The sequence below is a fragment of the Xiphophorus hellerii genome, chromosome 1 (assembly GCF_003331165.1).
Source record: "Xiphophorus hellerii strain 12219 chromosome 1, Xiphophorus_hellerii-4.1, whole genome shotgun sequence".
Taxonomy (NCBI): domain Eukaryota; kingdom Metazoa; phylum Chordata; class Actinopteri; order Cyprinodontiformes; family Poeciliidae; genus Xiphophorus; species Xiphophorus hellerii.
In genome coordinates, this window is record NC_045672.1 from 21,279,055 (window position 1) to 21,298,978 (window position 19,924).

General features: G+C 36.6%; 1 protein-coding gene across 2 annotated transcripts; it reads right to left on the bottom strand.

The window, feature by feature from the left end:
• Window positions 1-1,169: 1,169 nt before the first annotated feature.
• On the bottom strand, window positions 1,170-19,458 carry LOC116717675 (interleukin-17 receptor C). Of its 2 annotated transcripts, none has more exons than XM_032559332.1 (16): window positions 19,083-19,458; window positions 16,350-16,377; window positions 16,132-16,254; window positions 15,725-15,781; window positions 13,940-14,037; window positions 7,846-7,951; window positions 7,725-7,766; window positions 6,739-6,866; window positions 6,593-6,655; window positions 6,457-6,514; window positions 6,129-6,352; window positions 5,681-5,728; window positions 5,528-5,579; window positions 4,641-4,736; window positions 4,519-4,557; window positions 1,170-3,378 (listed from the first exon to the last, which is right to left on the bottom strand). In XM_032559332.1, exons 1-16 carry the CDS (start codon window positions 19,191-19,193, stop codon window positions 2,597-2,599), a joined length of 2,055 nt encoding a protein of 684 aa, XP_032415223.1. In that variant the 5' UTR covers window positions 19,194-19,458; the 3' UTR covers window positions 1,170-2,596. The 2 variants fall into 2 exon arrangements, with proteins under 2 accessions (XP_032415223.1, XP_032415145.1); XM_032559254.1 differs by having other exon boundaries at window positions 15,725-15,784.
• Between the last annotated feature and the right edge of the window lie 466 nt (window positions 19,459-19,924).

The following is a 19,924-nucleotide window of genomic DNA, read 5'->3' on the forward strand; positions in this document are numbered from 1 at the left end:
ATTTTTGCATTCACTACTTTTAGTGTTAGAAATTACAAGTTTCAAGACTGGAAAATTAATGGGGACCTAAAGCCTTTAGGGGACTTTAGGTCCCCTAAAGTCAACATTTAATGAAGGAGAGTTATATAATAGAATTCTGACCACAAAATCCAATAGGATTTTCAGACTTCAGTTTCGTTTGGTGTCATTTCTAGATTTACGTTCTGAGTTCAGAAGTTAATGGAGAACACAGTTGGCACTAAATGTATGATTTTTTTACTATCATTATTTTGTTCTGGGAATTCTCAAAATTTTCTCCATGATACTGCTCAGTTGAAACTACTTTAGAACAACCTTGAACAGCTAATCTTTTAATTGTGGTACCATTTTTCTGTGTATATCACTGAAGACAATCCAGTGGCATGTATATTTGCATACATTTTAGTATGTGCTTAAAAATTAGTACCTACCACATTTTAGGACCCATATTGTATGCCAAAGCTCATCTTTTAACCACTACCATTGCAAACAAGACAGCACTCTATCTACCACCACAGTCTCACTGTTTGCATACTGCAGCACCCTATCTTTGCAAACACACTTTGTTGTTTTAATATTATTTTTTATTTGCTGAGCCTGTTGAGTTTTTTGGAAGTCAAGGGAATAAGCAGCAAACAGGATATATTATCACTGGAAGTACCTTATCCTGTCCTCTACACAGTTACGTTACGTACTGTATTGATTTGATAAGTTTTATGTTGAAAAAATGATTAGAAAAAGTGTTTGTTCTACCTAATTTTGCTTTGTAGTCATATTTGTACTTTAAATGTATTTTTTTGTCTCTGCTTACACAATTTTACAATGTATCAGATGTAATGTTCACAGCTATAAAAAGCTCACCTATGTAAATAATTTCTTGGATGGCTACTTTTTTAATGTTGAGTAAAAACATGCTTAATGAGCGCTTCTCTTGAGTATTGTTTTATCCGACTCATACACTGCATCTGCAGTGCTCCATATTATCCATACAACCAAAGTGATGTTTGCTGACTGGTACATCTCTCTCAGTTGTTCTTAAAAACTGCTTTATTGTGCTATAATCTATGTTGTAACATTCAAATAACTTTTATTGTGAAATTGTAGTAAGTCAAAATAAAGTTTCTGTTATTTATTCAGATATGAGCAATAACTGTTTATAGACAAGTACAATAATGCTTTATTCAATCCCATATTAAAACATTTAAGAGAAATCACAGTATAAAACCAACTCAGAATTCCTGAGCAAACCATATAGCATATTTACATGTGTAGTCTCTCATATATATAAATTTTTTCTTTCATGAATTGTAGGGTTTTTACTGTCCAGATGAATTGCAAGAACATCATGTACAGGTAAAATGACTTAAATACACACAGTGCCTCTGGAAAGGTTGGTATAAATATCAAGAGCATGCTACACTGAAAATGCTCTTTTTGAGGTTTTGTGTTAATGCCATTTTGCTTTTTCAAGATCACAAACATAATTTGCAAACTCCTAAAAATATCTTCTATTTTTAATGCATTTTGTTTTTCCAGGTAGTGTCATGTTTCAGTGCTGGATCATGTTTCTCTTAAGAGTTAGCTGCTCAAGCTTTACTGATCTAATATTTATCATATGAAACTGTTCTTGCGGCTAAACACATAGCATCCAGGCTTATCAAGCTGATATTACTGTTTGATAAACCTAACTAGCAAAACTGTTGAACAATATGATGCTTCAACATGTCCTAAAGCAATTTCCATGTTGTCCTCATGCATGAGTGTTTTCTTCCAGACATGCCAGATTCCTCCCTCAGTTCAGAAACATGGTTCACTGGTCACTTCAAACTAACTGCAGGTGTTCATATGTATTTTCTGAACTCTGAGTTCAAATTTTCTCCCTATGCAGGTGTGGGTTTTCTCCAGTTACTTCACTTTCTTCACATTGTCCAAACTAAGTGTGCTAAGTTTCTCTTTCAAGTCCCCATAGGTGGCGGTATGTGTCTGTGTGATTGTTCGCCTTTTGTGCTTCTGTGTTGCCATGTCTTGGATCAGCAACCTAACCTAGTCCGCACAATATATTGCAAATTATCGCAATATCAATGTGCACAATAATCATATTTCAAAGGACTGTTTGGAGTGAAATAATTCCAGCTAATATATTCCAAGACTTATGAAATTGCATTTTCTTCCAATGTTAATCTAGTTGGACACAGCCTCACTGCAGCAAATACTCTCACTGGACACTAATAACATTGACCCAAAATGCTAAAGATCACAGAGTGTAAGAAGCACAGACAATAGAGACAAGAGGGAAAATATTAGGCATATCGTAACTGATATCATCAATCCAATATTTACCAATATTATTTCCACTGAAAGATGTTCTAATGTCATGCAGTTGTGTCCTAACTCTTAACTGCCTTCTGTTCAATAACTTCTGGAGACACTTGGAGATCATCAAGCATCAGCATCCCACGACACAGTAAGGGTAACACAAACAGAAAATGTATATCTTTGTGCATTAATTGAGGTATCAACTCAACTCCAGGTACACTGGAGCCTCCCATAACTTGTCCTTTATGATCCTCTCTAGTTGTCAGACCCAATCCATTTTACCGACCACTGTATCAGGACTGGACGGTGGTGTGATTAAATTTGGTTCTAAGAGTAGTGTTTCCCCAGAGTCTTCCTCTTCCCGCCCAACACAGCCTGGAGATACACCAGCAAGATGCAACACATTTGTCCCTGCTGTGAACCCCGACAGCCTTTTGGCAAACACTCTGGATGCCATTCGAAGCCCCCCTGCCCTTTTCCGCCTTGCTGATGCTGAGGCGATTTGTTTGGAGCCCGCCAGCTCAGTCAGAAAGCCCAGACTTTGGGACGGAAGACTGTAGAGATGGAGTCCACAAAAAAGTCTTGGAAGCGGTCGGTAACCACCCGGAGGTGCAGGAGGGAGTGACTCAAACTGCACCAGCATGAACCGCTCGCCTGCGCGGCCCTGTAAATAGTCTGCAAGAATACAGCTCAGCGAGGCGCCAAAAACATCCACGTGCCGGGACAAGGCAGAGTCCCCCTCCGCTCCTCTGATGCTCTCTTCATTGTTCTCGCAGCTGCGGGCTCCCCATTCCTCCGCTCTGGTCCACGTGGTCTGGGTTAGGACTAGCACCACCTTACCGCCCTGCCGCTTCAGACGGTCCAGTCGCGAGTGGAGCCAGGGCACGGGGCCGAGCACGCTGAGTTCGCCCTGGCTCCAGAGGTCAAGAGACACGGTGAAGCCCAGGGCCTGAAGAGATGAACCCAAGTGACATAGGAGCTCTGGGAGACGCTTGTCATCATCAGGCGGATATAGCAGCATCACATGACCGCCACCCACAGCACCTGAAAGAAAGAAAACATTCGTGCTGGCTGTTTTCAATCACAAGACAAAATAAATATTTGTTGAATATAATGCATGTTGTAATAAATTAACACTAAATGTACTTTTTAAGTCACAGAGTAAAAAAAATAAAAAAATCTCACCTGAACTATACAACTGGTATAAATTAAAAATCTCACTTTTGCACTGCCTTGAAAAACTGTTTCATATTTTGTCACATGATAAATATAAATTTATGAATTTTATTGTAATTTTCTGTAGACGGACACTAAGAAGTCCATGGTTGTAAAGTGGAGAAAAAAATATTGGATACTTTTCAAGTTTCTGAACAAATAAAAACATGAAAAGTGTAGCATATATTTGTGCCAATACGTTGAAGGAAAACTTTCACTGCAATTAAAGCTGCCAGGGGGTATTTTCAAAAGGTTTCCACATATTCTCCATTTGATTAATGTCTGGGCTTTTACGTTGCCATTTTAACGCATGGATTTACATTATTCTTACTCACACCTCCGTTGTTGTATGTTTATGTTTGCTGCTCGAAGGTAATCATTCACAGCTGTTTCTTTTATGGCAAAAACCATAAACAGAACTTCTTATAGCTGGATTCTTGGCACTCTCACTAAATTAGCCCTTATATGTGGAATGGACGACTAATGGTTGCACTGTAGACAGTGAGGTTTCACTGCATCTCCTTCATAGTTACAATGGCCAATTTTCCTCTTTGATTTCCTCTACAGATAAGTACAGTTGATAGATTCGCAGTTTGCAGTATTGTTTTAAAACTTTGATTTAATCTTTTCTACAACTTTGTCTCTGATTTAGCAGGCATGTTCCTTAGTCTGCGGTGATGCTGTTTATTCACTTATCTCCTCAAACAACCTCTAAGCATCACAGAAAAGCTGGATTGAGATTTAATTACACTTTGGTTGATTATTTTAATTTTTCAAAAACACTTTTTCTTTTCCTTTACAACTATGCTCTACTTTGTGTCTACAACATAAAATTCAAATAAAACAAACAGAAATTTGTGTTTGAAGCAAAAATTTTAAGCAGTAAGACTAGTTTTTAAAGGAATTGTAACATCAGCAAAAGGGTTTTTTTTTTTGTCGACGTAAACAGAAAACAAGAGTTAGACAAACCTTTGACGTCATCATCCTTCAACCATCTCCAAACATATCCTGGAGAAAAAGCAGAAATAATATTGAGACATTTTCATACTAACCACAAGAGACATTCAGTTTTGTATCCTAAAGAAGCCAACCTTTCAGAACGCCTTGTATCAAATAGACTCCAAGTATAGCCAAACATATCAGGATAAATCCGACGAGAAGTGAAAGAATCCATCTCTCTCGATGTGCTAAAATAAAACAAAATAAATTTTAAAAAATCAAGAAGCCTTCATAAGATTGTTCAACCACATCATGAGATTGTAAATGTACAGTGAAAGTCAAATGTTTTGACACTTGTACAAATCTTGTTTTTCATTAACTTTACTGCTTCATTTAATGGTGACAATCAGTCTTTTGTTGGCCACGGTTACCTTTAATGAAACATGCTGTCATTGTCAAATTATGTCAAAATGGCAGATTGCACCCAAGTCAGCCAGTTATCCAAATAGCACAATTTTCAATTAAGGCATTTTAACAAATTATAGTTGCCAAAGATGGTCCAAAGACAAGGACCATTTATTAAAGATTATTCAACAAAGCCAACTGTCATCAAACTTTTCACACCAACTCCACCCACAGGGGTATAAGGTTTTTAGTGCTTCTCCTGAAAATGAGTCAAGTTAAGTTTTAGCTATAGATAAAAAATAGCAAAATCATTCCCAATTTACACACTTCTTTCTGTATTTTCCCTTTTCTATGGCATTAGAGGCAGTAGCTGATGCTGCTCAATATCCTTCTCTAGTGAGCTGCTGATGTCACTTTATCAAAATTTGGTGGCTCAAGGTTTCATGTTTATTAGTGAGCTCAGTGTGGCCTACTTTATAAAAACATGACAAAGAGAGCAACGGTGAGGCAGTAAAGTTTGTGAGAAACATGTTTTTCTTAGGCATAAACTGTACAATAAAATTCATTAAATGAGCCACATAAAAATAAACATTGGACATTGTTTTTAAGATTATGTAGTAGTTTGAATTCTTACTTTCAAATGGACACTGGGGCTCTGAGAACGAGACCATCCATTCAGATTTAACCTATAATATAATGGTTTAAAGTGATTGTAGGTTCAATGGTTAAGTACAAAATGTTGTTAAAAACAGAGAGGATTTATTGAGGAAAAAAGTACAAATTGTACCTGCACACAAAGCTGAGGGTGTGGCTGGAGCAAGAACTCCCCTGCTTGCTGAAAAGACAAAAAGGAATAAATTAAAATGCAAATTAATAAGTATAATAAATAGATCTCAAAATAATCTGAAAGCACAAAGATGTCTGAAATACTGGCAGGAACAGATGTAACCACACCGCAGATGTCTGGCATGTGGTGCACAAGGACATCTCCTCAGACAACAATGCTGCCTGACTTGTAAAATGACTTCATGCCAGGCATTAAGCAAACAATGCCTTTTCTTTTATACAAATCATTTCAATTGTGATCTTTATAGGTCTCCAGGTCGACAGTTACACCATTAAAATTTGGACTGATTCCAAACATTCGTCAGCATAAGTCATTTTGACTGAGGCACAAAATTTTGACATCTACTTTATGAACGGAGGGTGTAGCATATTGAGGGATGTTTTCTTACCCAGTGTACTCTGTGCGCCGCAGTCCAACCAGTAGTCTTGAGTTGCTGTTTGGACCCCGTCACTTCTTCACACTGGCCCCCTGCCATGTCTTTCTTGCACAATTGCACCTCTGCCTGCACTTTACAGGGAGAGGTTACATTCCAGCTCAGTCCCGTTTCCCCAATCCTTAACGGAGACTCCACCATCGTCACAGACATGTTGTGTTGCATTCTTCTCAGAGCGTCTATTAAAAAAATAAAAAAGCAGAAAATGGCACGTCATATTCCATGAACCAATTCATCACGAAGCAGATAAGATCGGACAGCAACATCAGGAAACAGCTCTCACCTGTTTTATTTGTGAAAGGACAGTACTTCCCTTTCGTGTTTTTACTGTCAAACCATGCCTACAAAAATAGTCACGTTTTAATCATTCCTTTCATCTTATGTATATGAATATTTTTCCGAGTTAAAATTCTAGTTACCAGGAAGCATAGGCATGGTGCAATGAGATATGATGGAATAACTATTTCACTCTCGCCAGTGGGCTGCACAGACAAGAAAATTACACAGGCAAAACTATTGTTGAACATTTTGAAATGTGTGCATGAACACTTTAGGGATGACTTACCCACAGAAGAGGCTGTCCAGATACGTCATCCCATTCCATTCCCCAATAGACCTTCTCTTGTGTGGGAGGAATATTTTGCAGTTGCAGCCGGACCGAGCTTTCTGTGTCATTTACATGGAACCTGGGAACTGGGAGAGGAACACGTCAGTCATTGCAAACAACTGACTGTAGTCCTTTTTTAAATGCATTGCGTGACCACATGTGCTAGGACAAACAAACAAATGATTCCAGATAATGTTTTATCTTAAAAAAATCACAAAGTACAGAAAAAGATACATACATTTGTCATCTTCATTATAACAATTGAAGATAACAATTGTTATAATGAACATTAAAACTTTTTGCATTTAAAAACATGCAAAAAGTTTTTAAATTATGATTTGTTTTTTTCATTAATTAAGGGGGAAAAAAGCCACCATTAGTCCATGTGAGAAACAACTTCCCTCTCTAAACCTAAAAGCTGAATGCAACAAAGTGGCCTCAACCATTTGTGATACTTGGCAATCAGTCTTTAAATTGCTGTAGGGGAGTTTGATCTGCTTTTCTTTGCAGAAGTGGTTTAATTAAGCCACATTAAAAGATTTTAAGCATCTCAACCAGATTTAAGTCTGGACTTTCACAAGGCTTATCCAAAATCTTCCTTTTGTTTAATTTTTTAATTCATTCAGACGTGGACTAATTGATGTGCTTCAGACCACTGTCGTGCTGCTTAACTCAAACGCTCTTGAGCTTAATCTAAAAAACTGATGATCCGATATGCTTCCATCAATTTCTGCAGGTCGTTGAGGTCATGAAGCAGAAAAGCACCCTACACCATCACACTACTGTCTCCATGTTTCTCTGTCTGATATGCTCTAGTTTTAATGAAAAGTACATCTTAAAAAAGGCTCTGCTTTTGTGTCATCAGCCCACAGAATACAAAACCGAATGTAACATTTCTTTAGATTTTTGTGGACAATTGTATTTGTGAAATTTTAATCTCTTACCGTGGAGCTCTTGAAAATCTTCCAAGAGATTCAAGGGGCAGACTGAAAGACAGAGAAAGGAAAATGAACTCTCTGATTCTGCTGTTTTTTGTTTTAATAAAATTACAGCATTTTAACTCACCTTCTTTAGGTGCAGGAAATGTGATATTTTTGACGATTTGTGTTTCCTTTGAATCGGCTGTGACCACAACAGGAGCCTCAAAATTCACTTTCTCTATCAGCAGCAACTGTGTTAGCCGAAAATATAAAACCAATGTAAACTTTTACACCCTCATCAATCCATTGTATATCTGCATTGCATTTTTAAATGACATAACATCCAGACACTTTAAATAACATTGTTTTACGAAGGTGCTAGGCTGCTGTCAGTCACATTTGAACCGTTCAAAACATTTATTGTGTACTCTTGGTAACATAACTTTATCTCATGCTGCACCATACAGATGGTCTGTCTGCTCCAATGAATTTTTACTCACTTTAGGAAGAGGTCATAATTGAGATAGCAGAGAAGTTGAAGCTTGTTTTTCAATTTAAATAACTAGTAATATTTTGACCACTTGAAGGTCATTTAAAGTCTGTACATCATCTAGAACAACACAATTAGGAAGAAACTATATTAAAATTATAAAGTAAATTTCAGCTACTTTAGATGCAGCATGCAGATGATCCCAGTCTGAGGATTTCAAAAACAGCTGATCTGGATTTTAATGCACAGCCATGATATCTGAGTCCAAAAAAAGGTAAGCAATCAAGAAGCAGTTCTTGTGTGAGTAAAAACAAATTATTGATGCAAGAGGATAATTTGCATCATAGCTCAAAAAGTTAGAAAACTAAAAGAAACTTAAATAATATGAGGGGCCGTTTAGGACAAAATTTACGTTTTGTCTCTCACACACTACCAAAAAGTCTCGCATACTCCAAAAAAGTAGCCACGCACACTCCAAAAAATTACGTTTTGTCTCTCACACACTACCAAAAACTCTCGCATACTCCAAAAAAGTAGCCACGCACACTCCAAAAAATTACGTTTTGTCTCTCACACACTACCAAAAACTCTCGCATACTCCAAAAAAATAGCCTCGCACACTCCCAAAAATTACGTTTTGTCCCTCACACACTACCAAAAACTCTCGCATACTCCAAAAAAGTAGCCACGCACACTCCCAAAAATTACGTTTTGTCTCTCACACACTACCAAAAACTCTCGCATACTCAAAAAAATTACATTTTGTCTCTCACACACTACCAAAAACTCACGCATACTCAAAAAAATAGCCACGCACACTCAAAAATTACTCACGCACATTCAAAAAATACTCAAATTGCGTATATACACACACTACTAAAATGTCACACACACACACACAAACGTTAACTTTCTCGCTCACATACACTGTACTAACAGCTCGCACATTCACAAACATTAACTTTCTCGCTCACATACACTGCTAACAGCTCGCACATTCACAAACGTTAACTTTCTCGCTCACATACACTGCTAACAGCTCGCACATTCACAAACGTTAACTTTCTCGCTCACATACACTGCTAACAGCTCGCACACACACAGACGTTTATCTCTCACACACACAAGACTATAGTTGAACACACACACAGTACTAAGACTCGTTTTATGAATGTGTGAGAGCGAGACTTTTTATGAATGTGTGAGAGCGACACTCTTTATGAATGTGTGAGAGCGAGACTCTTTTTGAATGTGTGAGAGTTGTCACGGAAGAGGCGGGGCATAATTTTTGGATCAAACTGCGCATGCGTAGATCCTAAACTATAAGTTTCGATTGTTGACTCACTGTATGTTCTATTACTTAGTATATTTGTGCTTTTAAATATATATAGAACGTTTAACTTTCTTGTAGATTAAATGTGCTATAGAAATAAATGAATCTGATTGATTGATTAAAAATAGCAAAATTGCTGTAGTACAATCTGTCCACTGGGTGCCAGATTGTAGCACTGCGGGCAGTCGTAGAATCGTTTAATGCGCCTGTCAAAGTGCTGGTTGCCTCCGGAGAAGATAGAATGGTGTTTAAAATGGCAGCTGCCTGACCAATTCTCTCTCGTTTCGAATTACAGTTAGCCATGTTCGGTATAGCAAACTCTTTCTTCTTCGGCACTAGTTGGCGCCGGTTAATAATTCCTGTAATACTGGCACCCAGTGGACAGATTGTACTACAGCAATTTTGCTATTTTTAATCAATCAATCAGATTCATTTATTTCTATAGCACATTTAATCTACAAGAAAGTTAAACGTTCTATATATATTTAAAAGCACAAATATACTAAGTAATAGAACATACAGTGAGTCAACAATCGAAACTTATAGTTTAGGATCTACGCATGCGCAGTTTGATCCAAAAATTATGCCCCGCCTCTTCCGTGACAACTCTCACACATTCAAAAAGAGTCTCGCTCTCACACATTCATAAAGAGTGTCGCTCTCACACATTCATAAAAAGTCTCGCTCTCACACATACATAAAACGAGTCTTAGTACTGTGTGTGTGTTCAACTATAGTCTTGTGTGTGTGAGAGATAAACGTCTGTGTGTGTGCGAGCTGTTAGCAGTGTATGTGAGCGAGAAAGTTAACGTTTGTGAATGTGCGAGCTGTTAGCAGTGTATGTGAGCGAGAAAGTTAACGTTTGTGTGTATGTGCGCGAGCTGGTAGTAGTGTATGTGAGCGAGAAAGTTAATGTTTGTGAATGTGCGAGCTGTTAGTACAGTGTATGTGAGCGAGCTGATAGTAGTGTATGTGAGCGAGAAAGTTAACGTTTGTGTGTGTGTGTGTGTGTGTGACATTTTAGTAGTGTGTGTATACGCAATTTGAGTATTTTTTGAATGTGCGTGAGTAATTTTTGAGTGTGCGTGGCTATTTTTTTGAGTATGCGTGAGTTTTTGGTAGTGTGTGAGAGACAAAATGTAATTTTTTTGAGTATGCGAGAGTTTTTGGTAGTGTGTGAGAGACAAAACGTAATTTTTTTGATTATGCGAGGCTATTTTTTTGGAGTATGCGAGAGTTTTTGGTAGTGTGTGAGAGACAAAACGTAATTTTTTGGAGTGTGCGTGGCTACTTTTTTGGAGTATGCGAGATTTTTTGGTAGTGTGTGAGAGACAAAACGTAATTTTTTGGAGTGTGCGTGGCTACTTTTTTGGAGTATGCGAGACTTTTTGGTAGTGTGTGAGAGACAAAACGTAATTTTTTGGAGTGTGCGTGGCTACTTTTTTGGAGTATGCGAGACTTTTTGGTAGTGTGTGAGAGACAAAACGTAAATTTTGTCCTAAACGGCCCCTCATAAAATAACCGCTAACTACAACCAGGGTATGTGCAATACCATCCATATACACAACATGTTGAAAGTTGAAGAAGAAGAGCTTTTCTGCCAGCTGGCACTTTGTACAGTGTGTTTGCACAGTCTTGGAATTGGGCAATCATCTTATCAATTATCACTATGGTGAAAAATTTCTTACCATGATAAGAATTTTGATTTTTCATGATAAAAATAAATGACGTCAGAAAACTTCAAAAACTTAAGACTATTGGCAGGATTGCTACTTTTACTATGTTCTTTTACTTTTACGATTTCCATGTGGAACCATAAATTCAAATATTTGATAAAATGCAGATTATGTGTGCATAACCAGCAGACATAACCAGCAGACGTTACCTGTGTTATGTCTGCAGGTTTTATCAGAAATCTTTTTCTGATAAAGATTTTAAAAGAGTAATAAAAAAAAAATCATACTGTTAGATATGATTTTATCAGCAGTTTTTATATTTATTGGGCTTGAACTTCAGTGACATACTGAGAGATTACAAAGAAGCTATAAATATTTTTTGTGACTACTTTTACAGCTATGACAATACATACCACAAATTCTAGTAATAAAATTTTAAGTCAACGTTCCCCATTCCCAACACAGTCTCACCAAAGTCGTATTGTTCCTAACTTGATGTCTACTTTAACATAGTAATGCGTTACAAAGCTCAAATCATCTCCAACTGATTTCTTGTTGAATCTGTGCCACAAGCAAATGAGGCTGTTGTACAAGCCAAGGTAAATATAGTAAGCATAGATTAGAAATATGTACATTCACCTGAAACCAGTCACTCATATGGATGTTCATTCTAAATAAAACAATCACAATAACTATATTTCTTTAAAAAATTATAATTTTAAACATTAAAATGATTTCAAGTAGTACTTAATTACTTTGTAACAGCCCAATAACGATGATAGACTATAATTATATAAGAAGTATGCAGAAGTTCACTAAAGGGCTTCCAGCAATGACTAGTAACAGGAAGAAGAGGAAAACTGTGACTCCAATAAGGAAGAAAAGCTCTGTAGCAATTAGTTAGATAAAAATAAACCCTTATAGGTTGATTTTAATATTTCTGTTGTCTAAGAAAGTTTGGCTCAACATGAGATGAACAAGAACACATAGATTCAGAGAGTAGATAAGAAACATAATATATTTATTCTACTACAAAGAAAGCAGAATAAAAATAGCTTTACTTGACTTCCTTGTTCAGGGATCCTTAGCTTAAACAACAAAATTTGATTACATCTGTTTTTAAAGATATACTAAAATTAATCAGGTGGCGCTTTTCACCCTACGATATTCTAACAATATTCTGCTTATCTATCTTTCCCTCTTTCTGTGCAATTTTATCTTACTCGATTTAAAGAATTCAGCAGCATAAACAAAAATAAATGCAGCAAGAACAATAAAAGTCAAATTAACAAAATGAATTAATACTGTATATCCTTACTGTAAACTTGAGAATTTCTGCTCAGACTAGTCCGTTTGTACCACACATTTATTGAATATTGTACTTGAGGTAATATTGTACGTATAAAATTTTACAATTTACTTTTAAAAACCACGACAAAGTGCAGTTGGTAATAGTTTCTGGGCATTCAACTGCAAGAGTTTCCAAAGAATTTAATGAACTCAGCAAAGCAAAAACGTCTTGCCCACAAGTTGTTCGAACACGTTTCTGCTTCTGCTCCAGGGAGTTGCTTTAAAAACTCATGTCTACATGTTTCGTTATGTTCGTTCTTTTTTTTTTTTTCAAACACACAATGACGCCACGTAGGAGGATGATATCAATTTACCAGGAAGAAGTCAAAGGGAATAATTTCTCAAAAAATAGAATTAGTAGGAAAAGAGAGACTTCCGCCTGTCACCGGCAGAATAAATACCTTTGATCTTTAGGGACCATTATCTACTATCATAGTTAAAATTAAGTACTGTTTATAAAATATGTAAATATTTAGAAACAAGGTTTTTTTAATCCTTTAAGAAGCATAGTTCATTTCATTTATTTGAGACCCAAATTAAACCAAAATTTAAAAGCTGTGCTCAAAAAGCCAAACATACTCAAAGATTCAGCTGCTTGCAGTACTTCTAGCTCTGATCAGTTGGATAATCTTATCAGTCTCGCTCATTGTAGTGGAGGAATTTATGGCCCTTTCTTTACTCAAAGAGTTGTTTCAAAAGTTGTATGCAGATCTATCTTAAGGTCCTATCAGAGCATTTTAGTCAAGGCAAGGCCTGGACTTGACTGAATCCTTCTAAAACCTTTAAATTTTTTGCCACTCTGCTATCGATTTTCCTCCAAGTTCAGAAAAACCTTTTGATTCACCTCATGAATTCACTCTTAATCTGGTAGAATGCCCACTTCTGAAAAGTTTGAGTGCTGTCCTCAATATTTTCAGTTTATTAGAGCCATCTCTCTCAATGCCAATGAACAGAGAACCTTCTAACCGTTGTCAGATTTATGGACGGCAACAATTACTTTTCTACGATCATTACTGGAGTCCTAGAAAGTTTGCTTACATGGATCTGCTTCAAGTTCCTGTTGATCAGCTGATTGATTGTATTTTTAATCAACTAAACCCAGTTCTACAGTATCTACTGCAAGAATTCCTTTGGAAAAAGTACAGGTGGGTTAAATTTTCAATACATTTCCTCTGCGTTGAGACTTTTTTTTGAATTTGTGTTAAAGTGTTGCATGTGATCTAGTGTTGTTCACCAGAGGTTGTGCGTTGCAAACTGCAATACCAGAAGAGGATTAGATGAATAATTTTAATAAAGCTTGCTATGTAAAATCTATGTAAAACCATTGACTTCAATGAAGGTGTCCTTTTACCAGGACTGTTCTTGAGGCTATCTTTTATACAAGGCTTACCTCGTATTTGGAGGACGCGCTCATGTAGGTTAGTTTAAAACGGATTGCCCTGCAGATATCGATGGAACCCGGCAAGGAGAGACAGACTTTCACAATAGCTACAAGACAAAGAAAACAAATGTTATATTAATTACAGTATAAAGAGACCCAGTTATTATAAAGAGCCAACTACAGTGTCATTCACAATATTAGCACACCTAGTAAAGACACACAGAGGACTGAAAATTTGGTTATCTTTTGTATGTCAGAAAAATTAAACCTTTTTAAATAAGCTCATCTGGAGGTTTGTTGGTAAGTGTGTTAATATAATCAATAGAGGAAAAATCACCTTACTTCATGTAACTTTTATAAATATATATATATATATTTTACATATTTGTTGATTGTGTCACCATGTCATGACAGTATGGTATGAGACAGTTAATCTGTGGGAAAAAAATCTAACTCCTTCGCCTTCTCCTAGTGATAACTATAAACAACCAATTAGAGCCAGGAGGCGGGTCTTAGCCCTCTGGCTCCTGGTGGTGAGATAAACTTGGATCTTAGTCCAGCCATGTAACTAACTATGTTATGTAACTATGTAATGTCCAGCCATGTAACTAACCATAACTATGTTATGGTGGTCAGCACAAACAGACTTGTACTGGCCATCAAGAACTAAGATTTGCCTTTAAAGAAAGAGATCATCTCAACCTGCTCACACTTCGATTCAGAGCAAACAGCCTAAAACACATGAGACTGTCACATAATTGGCTGGATAAAGGTCCAAGTTCATCTTACCACCATGAAGATGGAGTTTAAAAAAATCTTACTATAAATAATTGCTGGAAGGAGTGGCGTCTTAGGTCACTAACTACCATTAGATAAGATCTACATGTCGGGAAGAAATCGTTGATACCATCACAAGCCTAAACTTGTAGAGTTTGCCAAATGCTATTGGGACTTAAACCTGAAATGTGTAATATATTATAAAATTCATGTAATTGAGTGTGATTACATCTATATGATTGGACTGATTTGGTTAAATAAGTTGGAACTGTTAGTGTTATACAACAGCTTGAGTTGAGTTACAAACATAATGAATTTAACTCAACAGAGTGTTTGAGTCAGCTGAGACTAACATCATCCACATTTGATGAACAGACCCTCCAAATTAGTTTGGTAGGAAATACAGGATGAATATGTAGAAAGCACCTCATGGCCTCTGTTATACATAGTGTAGATTCCATCAAACTGTGGGACTGTTTCTTTTCTGATGGCCCTAGAAGTTTTGACTTTGACTTTAAGGGAAGATCAGTTTTCACTGCCAGTAAACTGAAAATGGGTCATCATTTGGATATTTTGGTACGATAATGAGCCAGAGCAAATAACCACATCAAGATAGAAATGATTTATCTGAAACAAAAGTCTACTTCAGTACATCACCAGCTCATTCCCAAAATCTAAATCCTATATAAAAAAAAAACATGTGAGGTGAATAAAGAGAAGAGAACATATGGGAGGACCAGGATGCTCTTTGTTCACTCCAGTTCTGTGAAATCTTGTGGAAGACAACTACGAGCTCTCCCATTTCCAAACATAACCTAGTTTCAATCAAATATTAATGAGCAATTAAATGAGGCACTGACAATTTATCTAAAATAATTACTTTTCAACATTTCCCCACCAGTCAATGTGGTAAGGCAATAATTTTCTACAATTTTACAACTTCTTACACACCTTTACTGGGAGCACCAATGATGTGACATGAGCTTTAACTACCCTCCTTAAGAGTTTATTTCATACCTTCTTCATCGCTGTCGTCACCTGATCCGTCAGGACTCTGCTTTTCGAAATCTGCACCTACTGTAACATGTACGGTAATTATATCAGCAAAGAAAACAGTATTACTAAATACTGCAGAAGCAACAACAGAAGCCACAGTGCTGCAGCAAAAAGCTACAACAGAAAATATAGATAGATAGATAGATAGATAGATAGATAGATAGATAGATAGATAGATAGATAGATAGATAGATAGATAGATAGATAGATAGATAGATAGATAGATAGATAGATAGATAGATAGATAGATAGATAGATAGATAGATAGATAGATAGATAGATAGATAGATAGATAGATAGATAGATAGATAGATAGATAGATAGATAGATAGATAGATTTCTTTTAGAAAATAAATATTTGAAGTTACCCTGGAGACTGATTTTAATTTGTAGACATGGTTCACAGACCAAGTGGCAGTGAGTGGCGTTAAGCTGAAAGTGTGTAATATTTAGAGAGCCATATGGATCAGGTGGGGCATCTCTGAAAGACACTGAAGACAAAGAGCGTCTGTTTAGACCAACTCTGAGCGTGCGAGCTTGTCATTATAAAACAGAAGCATATTTACAACAGATGTCATGCAGCTACCTTTGGTCATGTGGCAGTCAGAGAGACCCTGGAGGCGAGGAAAAAAAGATATAAGAGAAATGTTAATGAACCACACCTACAAAGCACATCAACAATAAATACTGGCTTAACAGGAGTTCACATGTTTTATACAAGAACAAAACCACTACAGCTTATTTGTGAACAAGACAAGAGTAAAACTTAATTTCAACCTGGCTTTTAAAAAATTTTATAGACTCTGTGGTCTTGTAAAATCTGAGGTTATATTTGTTTACAATTATAATGCAGTTTTCATAAAAGCTTCACAACTTTCTAAAGCTTCTGAACTTCATTCCACCTTATGACAAACAACAGAAAAAAATGCACTAAATCATTTTTTTAGTACATTTCCCAGTTTTCTTCTCTTATTGAATGTGATTGGTGGGTGTAAGGTTATCACAACACTTTTCATAGAGCTGTCATCTGAAAAAACATGAACAAAAAACAGTATTTGAAATTTGGTTTCATGTTTGATGTCTCCAGTCGGCAGGGCTTTTTAAGTGACTGTGTCAGTTAACTCAGCCATGAGTCATAAACTCCACAAACTCTATTAGTTTTTCCTGTTCACCCATAAAAAGTGTTTTTTACATTTAAAAAAAAAGCTAAGGCTGGGAGACTTTGTTATTTTGGAAGAAAAAAATTAACCCATTGCATAAAAACGGCATTTACCTGGTTTTTTTTTGTTTGTTTGTTTTTAAACAAGCTTTTTTTCATGTTTTTCTCCTGTGCTCAACAATGCATAAACTATCTATGGTAAAAGAAGAGAGGAATATATACAGCTAACCTCTGGTAAACATGTGCCAAAAGAGAAAGACAAGAGAACATGCGTTTAGGTCAGGCAGATATCTATTGATTTACATAACTCAAGAAGATACTCGCCTATTATTTTCAATATCTACAGTCTGGATAATGATGAAAAAGTTTGAAACAACTGAAATTGTGAAACGAAAGGCTGTAAAAATACTTTATTCTCCCATTATGGATCACATCAAGGATGGTAAAAAGATCTCAGAGGCTGAATTTTAGGGAACTGTATCATCTTGTTATTACTGCATCTGCAGAGCAGCAAATAGTTTGAAGGTTTTAGCACATCTTTACCAGGTGTGCCAGTAAAAATGGAGGGTTCTGTGTTTTTAGGAGCTCGGAAATTGTTCAAAGGTGACATGAAGCTCATTTCTGGATCACATTAAGAAAAAAATTGTTCCTGGAAAATCAAATTACCTCAATTTTAAGTAACTCAAATTTAAATACTTTTAGTTTTCTCCTTAATTCCACTTTATTCTCATCTGTTATTTCCCCGCTTTCTTCTCTTACTGAATGTGTTTTGGTGGGTGTAATTTACAACTAACCATTTATTTTTATAGCATGTCTGACAGATTTGGGTTAAATCAGAGCAGAGTGCTGGTGACAGATGTGTTTTTATCCCCCCCCCCCCCCAAAAAATGTGTGACTACAGAAGGCTGTTACTGTAAATAATAAGTAAATAATAATTTATGCCAGATTATCACTTGGAAACAGTGTCAAAACAAGCACATCCCAGATTTCCGCAGTTTGGTTTGATTCTATATCAGTGTTTATTGTACAAATAGTTTCCACTCGACTAATTTTAGTACAACCAGTTTCAGGTGTCAGCTCCAAGCACATATTTTTAATTAACTTGCTCTGTAAATCTGTAAGAAAAAACAAAACATATCGTGTTTGTGCAAAGCAACTACTAAGACTCCAACCTGTTGCTTGTGTACTTTTGAAATTACATTTTCTTCCTGTCACTCAAATTTATATTTATACGCTTGGATTCAGCACACCAAACAGCTATCTTCACACCGGAGGGAATAAACAGGCATCAGCCAACTACTGAGACCAAAACACTTCAGGCATTATCTCTGTTCCAGTAGAGGATTACAAGGAATGCAACAGTTACAATACAGTCTGTGACAGGTGAATCTCCACCAAAATCTTAAATAGTTCTCTGAAGGCTGAAGTTATTTCTGTTGGTTGGGCATTTTCTTTCCATACTTTTTTCTTTCACTCAACTTTCCACAGTACAGCACTCCAAACAGACTTAATGGAAAACTGAAAAGTCAGTCAGTGCCTCCAATGATTTAAGTCATTGTAAAGCAAAAACTTAATATGTAAACGAATTTAAAATGAGTCCTAATCTAGTATTCACAGAAACTGAATTTTAGGCTTCGTAAAGAGTAAGTTAATGATCACAATTATCCATGAAATGTATCACCCTCTGTGTAATGAACTTGCATAATATCGGAGCTCCTCTTACTGATTTGAAATAATAAACTTTTAGGTGATGTTCTAACTTCTCAACGTGCATTTAGTAGGTACAGTCATGAAAAAAAAAGTTAAAAAAACTTTTTTAGGAAGAAACGCTGAAAATGACAATTTAATTTTAGAAGGCTGTTTCATTCTACTCAGACGTTTAGCGGTTTTGTGTGAAAGTAACTTGGTCAGAACGCCTTACCCCACAGAACAGTGGGGTAAGGTGTCATGCTCAGGACAGTTAAATAAGTAATGGACATTAAACTTTGATCCCTGCCTGGATGCGCGTCTTTTCTGAATTCCGACCCATAAAAGTAATGTCAATACATCAAACAACTTTAGCGAACTATGTTATCACACATTATACATTTATGAAGCAGAAATAGACCAATTAGGTGTAATTTTAAAGCTTAAGTTGATAATGTCGGTTAATTCGGTTACCTGGCCGCAGAGTAGTTCAGGTGTGTCCTTTTCCTGCGCGCCTGCTGACAGGAGCAGCCACACAATGAGCACAGCCACAACATGCGCTCCCATGCGCAGAAAGGGAGTCATATTTTCCGCTCGAAGCCGACAGGGACGTTTTAATCCTCTTTTCCCAGCTTCTCCTTGACCGTTTCGTCCATAGAGCAGCACGATGCCTCAGCGGAACTATATTTCCAAGAAGAAAACAAGCTGCTAGGCTTGCTGTTGGATCCGCACACGTGAGCCGCCTGTACTAGGTTTCACTGCACAAATTGAATGACAGCCCCGGGACGTGGGCATGTCGCTGTTGAGCTACCTGCTCAGATGCAACCTTGGAAAAGTTGTTGACTTCTCACAGAGCGTGACAGGTTTCTGACGAGAAATGGGCGGATCCTGTTGTGCAGGTTGTGACGTAAATCTGAGCAATTGCCACACAGGTGAAAGATTTATGTTTCAGGACATGGAAGGATTTGGGGTAAACAAGAGCTTTCTGGTAGTAAAAGTTTAAAGTTGTCAGAAGATCTCAGATTTAAATATTATGGAAATGAAAGGATTGACATATGAAATACCAGTATATATGGAGGAAACTCAATGTCTTAATTAATTGTTGTTAATATGCCTCTGTGAGATGGATATGTAAAACTTCTGCTAGGCATGCTTAAGTTAATGAATATGTTTATTAAGCAAGCCAAATTTACAGCTTGGTCTGCAGGGAACAAATGCAAAAAGAGTTACCCCACCAAACTCTGGCTTTTTATAGGGTTGTAGGCAGCACACCCTTGGCTTCCCATATTTAACATGGTTATTATGTTTAACCATTG

Bases quoted from the DNA above. Each gene is read 5' to 3' on its own strand.
- LOC116717675 (XM_032559254.1), bottom strand. From the start codon at position 19,193: ATGACTCCCTTTCTGCGCATGGGAGCGCATGTTGTGGCTGTGCTCATT. The intron at 6,656-6,738 runs GTAAGTCATCCC...TTGTCTGTGCAG, and splicing joins CTGGACAGCCTCTTCTGTGG to CCCACTGGCGAGAGTGAAAT. The intron at 4,737-5,527 runs GTAAGAATTCAA...GTTTTATTTTAG, and splicing joins GCCCCAGTGTCCATTTGAAA to CACATCGAGAGAGATGGATT.